The sequence below is a fragment of the Anas platyrhynchos genome, chromosome 1 (assembly GCF_047663525.1).
Source record: "Anas platyrhynchos isolate ZD024472 breed Pekin duck chromosome 1, IASCAAS_PekinDuck_T2T, whole genome shotgun sequence".
NCBI classification, from domain to species: domain Eukaryota; kingdom Metazoa; phylum Chordata; class Aves; order Anseriformes; family Anatidae; genus Anas; species Anas platyrhynchos.
Genome location: NC_092587.1, coordinates 193,219,876 through 193,233,805, shown reverse-complemented (window position 1 = coordinate 193,233,805; position 13,930 = coordinate 193,219,876). Strand labels below are relative to the sequence as shown.

General features: G+C 36.6%; 1 protein-coding gene across 3 annotated transcripts in view; it reads right to left on the bottom strand.

Annotated features, from left to right (window-relative positions):
• The window catches only part of PGR (progesterone receptor), a 40,390-nt gene that overhangs the window by 13,452 nt on the left and 13,008 nt on the right, over window positions 1–13,930 (bottom strand). For all 3 annotated transcript variants that reach the window (XM_072032758.1, XM_027467832.3, XM_072032759.1), the window contains exons 4-5: window positions 9,385–9,501; window positions 778–1,080 (exon numbers count right to left, since the gene is read on the bottom strand). In XM_072032758.1, the coding sequence (XP_071888859.1) occupies window positions 778–1,080; window positions 9,385–9,501 (420 nt within the window). The remainder of the gene's footprint in view (window positions 1–777; window positions 1,081–9,384; window positions 9,502–13,930) is intronic.

Below are 13,930 nucleotides of genomic sequence, written 5' to 3'. Positions count from 1 at the left end.
CTTCAAGCCAGCCATTAATGCTATGCCTCAGTGAACTGGTTCAGCTCATAAAGCATCAGAAAATCAGATGGTAAATAAATAAATAAATAAATAAATAAATAAAGGTTGTTTTCTTCTCGCTTAATGAGATGAATCAGTTCAGCTAAGAGGTCTGACAAGCCCAAGCTGTAATGGGGAGGAGCAACAAGTGGTATCACACTTTCCTGCAGCAGTGAGGTATCAGTTCAGCTCACATATTTCCAGGCTTTCAGCTTAATATGTTGTTTTTTATAGATTGCAGAATCAGGCTCCTATCACCAGACAGAGAACATGGACATATAAATATGAGTTGCTTTTTTTTTTTTTTTTTTTTTTTGTAATCTTTGTTTCTTCATAAATTCAGTTGGTTCTTTATACTGCTCGTCCCTGTTTCTTTTTAAAAAAATAAGAATGAAGAATATGCAGAACTAAATTAAGAAAAAAAAATACACCAGAAGAATTAATAGTAGAGGAGGAGGGGTTAGGATGGAAAAGCTGCTATAATGGTGGAAAAATAGGAACACTCTGGGCTTTTTTTTTTTTTTAATAACTCTAAATATGCTTTCTTTTATGAAGGCCCTCCTATTAAAATGTATTGGATTAGTGCATGTATTATCTGATGAAGTGGAAACTTAATCCTTTAACAATTTCTGAAGAATTACATACCATGCAGACAATAAACAAGCAATGTTCTCTTTTGACTGCTCGCCCCATGACACATTTGCTTAACTAGAATTCACTACATGTAAGTGTTATTACCTGGTAGCAATTTTGACCACTTGACTACACAAAGAAGTTGCCTCTCACAAAGATGATTGAGACTGGTCAGCAAGGAACTTGGTGTTTCAGGTTTTGTATTGTCATAACCAGCATAGACAACTTCTGGCTCAATGCCTCGTAAAACACTTATCATTGGGGGAACAAACTGTATTTCTTGATTTGGAGAAAAGGACAGCCTTTGGGTTAGAGATTGGCTTTCATCTTGAAGGGTTGCTGGCTGCTGGAGAGCGACATCTAATGTTCTCACAACCTTAACTTTGTTAAATTTTTTAAATTTTCGACCTGAAAAATAGAAAATTGTTAATTTGTTAAAAAGAATTAACCAGAAACATCACTATTTCCAGTAGTGCTAGATTATACTTTCCATCTACACTAGGAAACTAAAATTGTTTTCTGAATAAGTTTCCTATTTGTTGAGTATTTATATAATTAAGAAATAATCATGGAAAATTCTTAAGAGTTTCTTCCTCCATATCATCCTCCTTGCTCTATGAGATGAATGTTACCCACCCATTAAAATTATTACATGAATTCTAGGTTACAGTAACCTCAGAAAGTCTTTTCTGGTTCAGTTCCCACTGTTCCATCACAGGCTGACAGCTGAGCCAGCTGGCTCTACATTTCAGTTGCTATTCAGTGTTAATTAAGGATACTGTTTATTTTTTCTCTCTAACATTCAAGAAGAAAAAGGCAAGTAAGTAATTATTAGATATCTAAATTCCTTTCCTTCAGTTCCATAAAAGCATTTCAGTGTCATGGCTAAATTCTATCTTGATAATCTTTAATGTAATAATTTCATCTTCTTAACAAGAATTAAAATAGAGTTCAAAGGATGACTGAAAATCACCAGATACTGTAAAAACATGCTAACACTTAGAAAACCCTTCACTTTTTGCAGTTCAATTCTTATTTCAATACTGCAGTTGAATAACACTAACAACAACAAAAAAGGCAAAACAAAACAAAAAACACCACCTTGAACTGCTTTCCCAAAATAAATTCAAAGACTACATCTGGTATGTCTGTGTAAACATACATAGCTCTAGGTAGCAACTCTTCAAATTTCTTTCATGGCAACATGCTCGCAGTGTACCATATAGACACAGAAGATCAAACCTGCACAGGCTCAAAGGCAACAATGCTCAGAAAGAGCATGTTTCAAGGAAAAGTCGCATCCATGTAGAAATCCCTGCATGGAACACATTCCCTCTAAATAGACCCTCAAAGGTGAAATCTGTTGTTAGATCATTAAATTCCTCAGTTCTGCCAAACATGTTTTCCTCAGTGAAAAAAGCATGTCTTAACAAATACAAAATGCAATAAGGTTGCCGATACTTATGATCTGATTTAGATGACAGTGAAACAATTAAAGAGATTCAGGGTGACTGCAAGCAAATGATAAGTTATTCTCCCAAGAAAAATAAGAAGCTTACATGTTTCAACTTTAAAAAACACAGCAAGGAAGAAGAATTTTCTGCTCCAAGAAAAATGAGAAATCACCTTTATATTTTTACTTAAGGTTGAATACTTTACAACAGTAGAAAAAGAGATGCACCAAATTCACTGGCTGAAAATAAATTCCTTGACTGTCAAATTGCTGGACCATTGAGAAACTGCCTTTTAAAACGGCAAAATGCAAAAAACACCCTAAAATTTACTTTTGGAGGTGAAAGGTAGTAGAAGTATAACAGTGTGCTTAGTTGAATTGAGATTCCATTTATAATACGCATATCAAATTATCTTCTAAAAAATAGTACTTTTGTTTTAAAGTGAAAGATTATACAAGGGAAATAGAGCATCCTAAAGAAATGAAACAGAGTTACATGAACCCATGCAACCTATGCACAAAAGAGGCTCTAGGACAGTGGAGTAAGGAAGCACACTTCAACTTCAGCATGTGATCTGAATCCTTTCTCAACTGGTCACAGAAGGAATGTAGAAATATTAGCATAGTCAGACTTATCAATTACTTCCCTCCTTGGAAAGTTTCTGTCTCTTAAACTACATACTAAAACAGAAGGCTTTAATAAAAGTACCTTTACTTAAGAACATGTCTATTCCATTTTCTTCAGATGCTCCCATATTATACAAGATACTACATTTTATGAAAATCCAGCATCTCCATTTTAGAGTATCAAAGATGAACAATTAGAGAGTTACACTGACCTTATCAAAACATCAATTAGTGCATTAATAGTATAACATCAAGCTAGATTAATACATCAACCATAGGAAGATTCCTTGTGTTTTTTCTACATATTTTATACAGTCTATGACTTTGATTAACTACTCTTGATGCCTGCTGGCATAGCTGAAGGCAGAATGAATCCTCTTGTTTTTGAACCAGACAGCATTAAGCAGATGAGTGCAACCCAAAAAGTTAAAATCTGCTTTAAAAAAAAAAAAAAAGAAAAGCGTTTAGTGTTTTCCTATCACAAATATGCATACTTAAACATTAAAAAATAAATAAAAATTGTATACAAAATGACAAAACTTCAATTTAAATTAAAATAGTAGTTAGAATCCAGAGATAAAATAAATGCTAAAATGCTAAACAAAATTTCAAGAAACATGTTATTAATAGCATAAATAAGAAGGATAAGCTCTTCAGGAACAGTCATTATCCAATGAAGTCAAAGTTCATAGTCCCACTGACTTGACTGTGAGTTTAATTAGTTTTGTATGAAGTGTCCCAACAATCTTATGTTCATTTTATCACCTGAGGTAAGGATATAAATATTCCTGATCAGTGACTCCTTCCTAATGAACCAAACGCCAGCGTATACATTACACCTTATATATCTGAACCAAACCAAATCAAACCAAACCAAGCCAACCAACAAACCAGAAAAAAAAACAAAACAAAACAAAACAAAAAAAAAAAAAAACAAAACAAAAAAAAAACAAACCAAGGCAAACAAGGCAGTATGATAATATCTCGAGACCTAGGACCAATTTCTACCATAACAAAGCTATATATAGACCTAAAAATGCTGGGAATTTCCCACTAAGTATTGTTTAGGTATGAAGGAAAGCAGAGAAGGAATAATTAATTCGATAGTTCATAAATAATGATTTCAGGTATTTTCTGAAATAATGGTTTCAGATACTTCTACAGTTCAGAGAACAAAGAAAGAAAGAAACCAAACAGAGTACTTATCACATGGAAATGTTAGTAGTTAATAAGTACCCACGTTTCCAAGTGATTGAATGTATCTGAATTAATGTTGCACTGACTTGAAGAATTAGTTATGTGTTTATTTCTAATTATGTTGCTTAACAGCCACCAGTAAAGCAACCTCACTTGTTACCTATCTACTGGAAAGGTGACTACTGATAACTCACAGTAAACTTTCCATCTACCACAAGGAGACCATGTCAAATCAATGCAAACTCTTAAGGACATAAGGAAAGCAACAAATATTTGACTACGGCCTAGTTTTTCAACTGCAGCTTACAAAAACATTCAATAATTTCCTGCTTTAAGATAAACAAATGCCTCTGCTAAGTCTTGTAATGTAAAAAGAATACTAATCCACCCTGGCAACTATTCATCTTAGTAAAAACCAATCTGCACATTTAAACAGAATACCTTTTCTTTGTAATATTTTTATTAATTTGTATTAAGTAGGATAATATTTACTGGTGGCCAGTCACTGAAGCAGCTTCCTGCTACTCACAGTTCCCTTACCCTTGATTTATTACTAATAGAAAGTGATACTGTATTTGTATACTGCATGTATAAATAGACATAACAAGACATAAATAACAAAATTAATATCTATTTTATCTCATTAACAAATACATTATGATTTTCTCCATAATACATAATTCTGTATTTTAGTATTATTTTAACTAGGTATACAGAATCAAGCAGCAAATCAGACATGATTGATAGTGGAAATTTTATTTTAAAATGGCTCGATTTCTAGTAAAAGGCTAACATCTCACTATCTTTTCCCATACCCTCTAATCAGGTGGAAAACGTCAACAATTTATTATTCTTGACAGAACACTGTGGCTCCGACTTTAAGGTCACTGTGCTCTTACGTTTTGTGTAGAAGAACAAGCTGTGTACACCTTAGGAGGGTGTATACAAAATAGAGGAACAAATCAGAAAAGCAGAAGTAATACATCTTGATTTTAATAAGCCTTTTGACACTACCTCATAAAATATTACCTGGAAAATTAATTAAGATTTGTCTACATCTAATCACTGCAATGTGGACTGAAAGCTGACTGAAACAATGAATAATGTGATAATTTAGCAGTACAGCAGAACAAGGAATCAGTGATAGTCAGCCTGGGAAAATCACAGATCCACTGATCAGGAAATAAAAAGCTGTGCGTGTTTATTCAAGGACTTGACACAACTTTCTACTATCCTATTAGGTAGAAGATTAGAAAGTGGATTGATCAACTTGTTTGGTTATGAAACCAAACTTATAGAACTTAAAGACAATATTCCCACAGAGAATCTCATCGTTAACATTCTGTAAAATCTCAGTCTTTCTTATCATGATTAAACTATGCTGAAGGTCTTTGTTTTTTGTCTGAAGGCTAGCATTAGGAAACTAATTAGGAGTAAAAGAGAAGTTCATCTATGGAAGTTCCATCTGAAAGATAGAAATCACAAAATGCACATTTTGGGTGGGGGGTGGGGGAGTGGAGGGGGATGCTTCAGGGTGACCTCTGTGAGCAGAGCCCAGCAGATACCCCACGTCAGATCAGAGCCAGCTCCAGACATCTCCAAAAGGGACCCTCTGCTGGCCAGAGCTGAGCCATGAGCAACACTGGGTGAGCCTCTGGGAGAGCAGATTGAAGGAAAGGGAAATCTGCTGTGCTACAGCAGCTGGGAGAGAGGGGTGAGAGCTGAGAGAGCAGCAGCCCTGCAGCCCCCAAGGTGATTGCAGCAGGAGGGCAGGAGGTGCTCCAGGCATGCAGCACAAGTTCCCCTGAGGCCCGTGGAGAGGCCCCTGGTGGAGCAGGCTGTCCCCCTGCAGCCCATGGGTCCCACATGGAGCAGATCTCCACGCTGCAGCCCGTGGAGGAGACCCCAGTGGAGCAGGTGGATGTGGCCTGGAGGAGGCTGCGGCCCATGGAGAGCCCCCGCAGGAGCAAGCCCCGGGCTGGAGCTGCAGCCCTTGGAGAGGAGCCCACACAGGAGCAGGGGGCCTGGGGAGAGCTGCCACCCGGGGGACTCACACTGGAGAGCAGTTCTAGAACCATATAGAATGGCTTGTGTTAGAAGAGATGTTAAAGATCGTTTACTTCCAACCCAGATATCCCTTGAAAGGATGCCACCCAACCTGGTCTTGAACATCTCGCAGGGATGGGGCATCCACAGCTTCTCTGGGCAACCAGTTCCAGTGCCTCACCACCCTGTGAGTGAAGAATTTCCTCCTAACATATAATAGGAACCTACCCTCTTTTAGTTTAGAATGTTTATTCCTTGTCCTACTACTGTCCACCCATGTAAAAAGTTGCTCTCCATCTTTTTTATCAGCCCCCTTTAAGTACTGAAAAGCTGTAATGAGGTCATTCCAGAGTCTTCTCTTTTGCAGGCTGAACATCTCCAGTTCTCTCAGCCTTTCTTCCTAAGAGAGGTGCTCCAGACCTCTGATCATCTTCATGGCCCTCTTCTGGACCCACTCTGACAGATCCACAACTTTCTTGTGCTGGGAGCCCCAGACCTGGGTGGATGCTGGACTTCAAATGAGGCCTCACAACGGCAGAGCAGGGGGGGACAATCACCTCCCTCTACCAGTTGCCCACTCCATTATTGATGCAGCCCAGGATGCAGTTGGCCTTCTGGTCTGCAAGTGCCCACTGCTGGCTCATGTGGAGCTTTTCATCCACCAGAAGCCCAAGTCCTTCTCCACAGGGCTCTCAATGAGTTCTTCTCTCAGTCTGTACTCATGTCCAGGATTGTTCAAACCCAGGTGCAGCACTTTGCACTTGGACTTGCTGAACCTTGTTAGGTTTATGTGGGCCCTCTTATCTAGCTGTGAAGGTCCCTTTTTATGGCTTCCCTTCCTTCTGTTGTACTGACTGCACCACTCAGCTTGATGTCATCTGTGAATTTGCTGAGGGTGCACTTGATCCCACTGTCTATGTCATTGGCAAAGATATTAAACACCATTGGTCCCAAGACAGACCCCTGAGGGATACTGCTCGTCACCAGCCTCTATCTGGACATAGAGCCATTGTCAATTATTTGTCTGTGGCCATTCAGATGACTTCTTATCCACCAAATGGTCCACCTTTCAAATATCTCTCTCTTCAGTTTAGAGATCAGCATGTATTGTTGGATCACATCAAACACCTTATAGAAGTTAGATGATATCAGTTGGTCTTGCCCTGTCGACTGATACAGTCACTCCACCGTAGAAGGCCAGTAGATTGATCAGGCAGATTTGCCCTTGGTGAAGCCATGCTGGCTGCCTCACATCACCTCCTTGTCCTGCACATGCCTTGACACTGCTTCCAGGAGGATGTGTTCCATGATCTTGCCAGGCACAGAGGTGAGGCTCACTAGTCTGTAGTTCCCCAGGTCTTCCTTTCTATCCTTTTTTAATATGGAGTGACGTTCCCCTTTTTCCAGTCACCAGGGATTTCACCTGACTGCCAAGACTTTTCAAATATGGTGGACAGAGTGGCAACTACTTGCAGTGGCAACTACTTCAAACGGCTCCCTTAGGACCCTAGGATGCATGGGATCGGGTCCCATAGTCTTGTACCTGTTTGATTTCATCCATTCCTGAAAGGCTGCATCTGGACATACAGTCCCATATGGGACCAGTTCCTGAAGAGCTGCAGCCTGTGGGCAACCCCCGCAGGCTCAGTTTGGGAAGGACAGCATCCCGTGGGAGGGAACCCACGTGGAGCAGGGGCAGAGAGGGACCATGAAGGAGCAGCGGAGACGATGCATGAGGGTCTGACCACAGCCCCCATTCCCTGTTCCCCTCTGCTGCTGGGGGAGAGGAGGTAGAATAGGGTGGATGGGGGAAATTTGTTTTTAGTTTGCTTTTAGTTCTTACTTCTCTAGTCTGGTAGCAGTAGGTAATAATCTCACTATGCTGAGTCTGCTTTACCTGTGACTGTCATTGGTGAGTGATCTCCCTGTCCTTATCCCAACCCATAAGATTTTTTTTTTTTCATCATATTTTCTCCCCTTGTTTTTCTGAGAAGGGGGAGAGTGCTATGGTGGTGCTGAGCTACCTACTGGTGTTAAACCACCACAACATGTTCTCTTAACTTTGTTCCTCCTTCCCCAGCCCAGTGCCACCAACATCCTTGGCAGCTCCATTCTTTTTACCAAGAGGAAGCACTGCTCTCCCAAGGTGCAGGAAGGAGCAACAGACAGTAACACCAATTACATTGATGTCTGTCACTGTTCTATTTCCAGTGCTGTGGGGTGAGAGGGATCTAGTTTGAAGAAGCGGACTCAAAGGAGAGGTAGTGTTGAAGGTTTCAGGGAGGTTCAGGAGCAATACACAAAACAGAATCCATATTGCAGCACTGCCTCTCCCTCCTGTCGTTACACAGACTTCTCCCTGGAGGTGCAGCACTGTCTCTTACAGAGGATGAAATGCAGAGAGCCAGCAACAGCTGCTCACTGGTAGGGAACTACTGATTTACATCACTGATAAACATATAAAATGTAAGAATGACATGACGACCGTGTATGCAAAATACTCCAGCAGCAATACAGTACTGCAGGATCTGAAAACATACAGCTGTGCAATCAAAATGTCAGCCTGCAAACTACATACAAATGTTAATTTATGAATGGACACAGACACAGAAAAATAATGAAATTACCAACAGCATATAATGCCAGTTCTTCCTTCAGGGAAAAAAAGCAATACATAAATGCAGAGAGAGAAATGTTTGATGAACTAAAACATGTTAGAAATAAATCATATTTTGTCTGTTCCTTCTTTATTATTATTTTTAATTCAATTTGAAAATACTTTCTTTCTTGCTTTCTACTACCTTTATATCATTTTCTTATAGTTTCAGTTGTGTATTTTCAAGCTTTGAGCTGGTCCAAAACTTCATATAGCTAAAATGTCATGAAAAATATGGGAAAAAGAAAAAAAAATATATATATATATATACACATATATGCCTGGTCCTCTTTGTCGGAACAGAAGGATATAAACTTGTTGAATTCTACACAAAGCAATGACAAAGAGTACAGAAAAAAAGTGTGGGGATAGTCCTGACTTCTGATTTTAGTGTTGATCTCAATTTGCTTCTTCATTTTTTTCCCAGCTTGAATTCTCTGATCCAAATCTATTAATAAATAAACACCAAAGACACAATTCCTGTTGTTGCAACAAAATGAGTGTAAAGATACATTATATGACACAAAGATATTTTTGTTTCAGGATTTCCAGGCTTTCGTTAAAAAAAATATATAAGCATTTTAACTTATTTTAAACACCAGGTAATTCTTCCAAAATAACATTTTAATGTGGTTCTTTCTCTTAAAGCATCAAAGGAATATTAAACTCAAGGGATTGAAGCTAGTGCTCTTGACTGCCTATTTTTCTGAATGAGATTTGAAAAGCAGCTCACCTCCCAGGACCATACCGGCTTGACAGCACTTCCTCAAGCGACATGCTGGACAATTCTTCCTACGAATTTTATCAACTATGCAGTCATTTCTTCCAGCACATAAATAATTGTGCTGCCCTGCAGGCAAGAGAAAAACAAAATTAATATGTTTTCTAACATGACAAAATTATTTCTGTGTATTAATGTTGCAAAAATAATAGAGGAGTCAAAAAAAAAAAGTATAAATGATCCATTACAGAACCCATTCGTTTTGTTAGCTATTAAATAATCATCTGTTACTACTTAAATATAAAGTTTCTTTGGCCTATTTAAGAGTGACATTCCCTATCTACATAATTCCAAAATAATTAACAGGCAGTACAAACCGCTTAAAATATTAATCAATATTTCTAATCTAAATCAAGCATGAGGACAGATTTCCTTCTGTTTTTTTTTTGTTTGTTTGTTTGTTTGTTTGTTTGTTTTTCCTTGTACTTTACTGTTCCTAATTACAAAGTTAATTAAGTATTTTTTGCATGGATTGATAAAGAGTTTCCAACAAAACTGAACAAAGAAGTTGGGGCATTATGCAGTGCAAAAAATAGCCCTTTAAGCAGAGTAAATTACCTCTGCTGGAGAATCAGTTCTGCACAACACCTGCTGAGACACCAACTGAACATATGAAGCCAACAGAGGACAAACAGAGGAAGGCTGTAACTTTTTGGTTTACATTAGCTCTTAGGAATGGCAACTCCAGTTTATTGTTTAATTCTGAATCACTCAGTTAGGAAGAAGCTGTCATTAGTGTATTAAAATGGAATCTTTCAAATGAAATTAGCTTCCAGCACAACAGTCATTTTATTAGCAAAACATGAAATCCAGCTGATATAATAACATTCTTTCTCAAAACAAGCTTCAATTATAATTTTTCTTGAAGAGAACAAAAAAGTATATTTTTATGCTTTTGTATAATAGTGATCATTTCTGTGATTCATTTTAATGTTGAATGAGTAAACAAAGCTGTAAGAAGAAAACAGAACAAATCTTCGCATTAAGCCTCAGTTTATCCTCTAAGGTTTAACTCTAAAATCCTTCCTGTTTTTGCACACCATCCTCTATCTGTTCCTGTATTTTCATTTTCTTACATCAAAGCATAAAAGATGTTTCTTTTAAGACCAAAAAAAAAAAAAAAAGGATAAAATGTATAACTGTAGGAAGTACCAATATCAGGGATATTTCCCCTGTAGAATATTGTGGATGTAGACCTGCAAATATAACAGGCATCCACAGCACCGCTTTTAGATTTTTATTTATTTTTAGATTGGTACTACTCTGACTTAGCCATCTGATGTCACCAGGAGCACACAAGTCTGAGACAATTATTTTATTCAGCTGGTGTTATTTTTTTCTTTATAATCTTATTCCATCCTTTATCTGCACTTGGTCAAGTGATCAACTCTTCACCAATAATTTTTCTAAACAGGAGAAAGACAAACTGAAAATGACACCTCAGATGCAAATGCAGGAGAAGACCACTCTATTCTAACAACAAAAGACTGGTGCTAAAACACATGAAGCATTCCGTTTGCTTCTGTGGTAACATCTTTTCAAAAATTAATTTACTTCTTACCTTTACTTTTAAGAGCAACTTGTTTAGATTTAATGAAAGAAACCTGACTTCCTAAAATTCTTAACAGTTTCTATTGTTTTAGAAAACAACAAGTAATTGTCTTATACACTGCCTGGAATTTTAAAAATATTTAATAATGTACTAAATTACAAAAAAAGCTCATTTAATCTCTCCTATTACTTCTAATCCTGGATATCTTCATACAGGAAACGTTATCAAAATTAACCCAATGACTAAAAATCTGTCTTGCTTTGGCAGCAGAGCAGGAGGCAAAACACTTATTTTGAACATTTGTCATTTATTTGCATTTTTTCCTCATCTTGCTTTGCATTTATTAGCTACAAAAGCTCTTTTGAAAGGCAACAACAGTTTTAAGATTGTTACTTAAAAGCATCAAACCATCAAATTATTTCTGCATTGTGGCATTCTGATGCACAGTTTATCTACAAAGAAATGCTTAAGTGCATGGTTTAGGTTATATTTGTGGGTTTTATTGTATTTTTATTTGTTTGTTTTTTTGTCCCCTGAAAAAATATCTCTTTGGACCTCATTTTTGCGGAACCCTTTGAATTTATGTCTGGATCCTTTTAGCCCATGTCCACTGGAAGATCAAAAAATGGACTATGCATTTCCATCTCAGCTGCTCAAAAGCAGCTTGCAAACCTACAGGCATTCAAGATTTAATTTTCATCCTATGCTGACACAGAAAAATACTTATCTACTAAAGTTAGTGCCATATCATGAAATACTCCTCTTCAAACTCTCAAAGAAAATGTCCATATGTTCTAGAATGATGTTAGTATTTAAACTTTGCTTTTGATACTAATATGTGTTTTGCATACTTAATACCCCAAGTATGTGTGCTCACTGCTAAAGGAGGCTAAGAAACTTCGGTAGAAGCAGTAATGGCAACAATGTTCATGCTGGAACAATAAATTAATTGGTAAAATGGGAATTAACAACTTGATCTATACACATTTTAACAGCCTGCATTATTAAATAGCAGTTATATTATATAACAGCTTTTAAATATTACACATCTAAGATTGTTACAAATCAACAGTGCAATACATTGTAAAATTTAGAATTTGCAGTTACACTTTTAAGGTTCACTACAGCTCTTAGAAACCTCCTCACAACTTAGGCTTTATCAGTAGATCCAACCTCCACATTAACTGAAAATGTAGGAAATACTTCATCATTATGTAACAACTCACCAGTTATTATAAATCCAAGACAGAACAATTTTTTCCCATCTGCTGACCAAATCATAAATGAGTCACAATTATCAAAACTGCTCTTGAATGTTCCTATGTTCTAGTGAATACAGCATACCATCTCTGAGTTATAGAACAGATTAAGTAAATTCAGTGCATACCATGAGAGAAATGAAGCACCATTGTTGGAATTTAGGTGCAGTAAGAATTTCCTTTGATCTTCAAAAAGTATTATTTCACTCCTATTTATTTCATAAACTGTATCTGAAATCTAATAATTTCCAGTAACCTAACCTTTATTGTGTGTTTACCTAGTTTGTTTCTTCCATAAAGAAGAAACTAGTATGAAATAAATAAAAAAAAAGGAAAAAGCTATCCAATCTCTCCCCTGACACTTCCCAATCTAAAGTATATTACAAAAAAAGAGCTGAAGCTTTTTTTTTTTAAATATATATATATATATAATATAATATATATATATTTTATATATATATATATATATATATAAGGTTTAATTATTTAGTATTTCACTTAGTCTCACCTGTCAGGGCTTTTTTAGTCATCAAAGTCATCTGACTGGATCTCATATAGATATACAAATCTCACATGAAACTGTATCTGTGTTTCTACCATTGTCAAGAGCTGGATTCTGAGAAGCCATTACTTGCTTGACATTAATATTTAAGTGTCAGTCACTACATGAAGGACAGGTTGTGTAAGAAATGGAAAACATGCCAGATATTTAGTTAATTTCCAGATCATGGGAATCAATTTCAAATTAATTAATTTCAAATTTCAATTAAGCTATTTGGAAAATTTTGATGGTATACCTAAACATTTATTTGAAAATATATCATTTAGAATCGCTTGTTGCATCTCAGTCCTTAGGATGACCTTTATTTTCACTGATTTGCTTAAATATGTGAATATTGCAGTAATGTTAAATACATGTACTAATGAAGTATCTAAAGACCCCTGCCAAGACAAAATTCCTGTTCAATTGTAGCATGTCACCCAGCATCTTTTATATGTTATTATAACTAGGAGATAAAACACAAAAACCAAGATAGTTGTCCAGTCACTAGGGCCCAGGTGAGAAAGCAAAAGCTGGTATTTGTATTTCTTACAAAAATATGGATCTAACAACTTTCTGACAACTGCTACTTTCTAGGAAGTTTTCCCCCAATGTTAAGTTTCCTGAATATGTTTCCTTTTCACCTATCTTTAAAAGTGAAAAAAAGCTCTCTCTCAAGACCTCAAAGCATCAATTTGTAATGTAGATTTGATTAAATATGGAGAAAATACAGAGATTTCATCTGCTACTCATCCATTCCAGATTCTTGTAGGGTACCATTTTTCTTAACCTCCATCAAAGTTTTATTTTGGCAAAGGCAGAAGTACTAATGTAGTCAGTCAACTGCAGTTTTAAGTACTTCAATAACTAATGCTACATTGGCAAGTGTATATGAGAAAGTGATTAAGATGTGTATGGTCTGCAGACACAAACACAATCAGTCACAGTTTTTGCTGTGACTGTAAAGCTGCAGTAATAGTACTACAGCTCTGAGAAATGCTGCACATACAGTGTCTTTAAAATCTGGTTATTAACTGAGCTCACTGCCATACTGTAAGTTATTTAAAATGATTCAAATGAATTAACAAGTTCATGAAATTTTGCAGATATGCAAAGATGGAAAATGTATCTGCACAAGGAGTATCA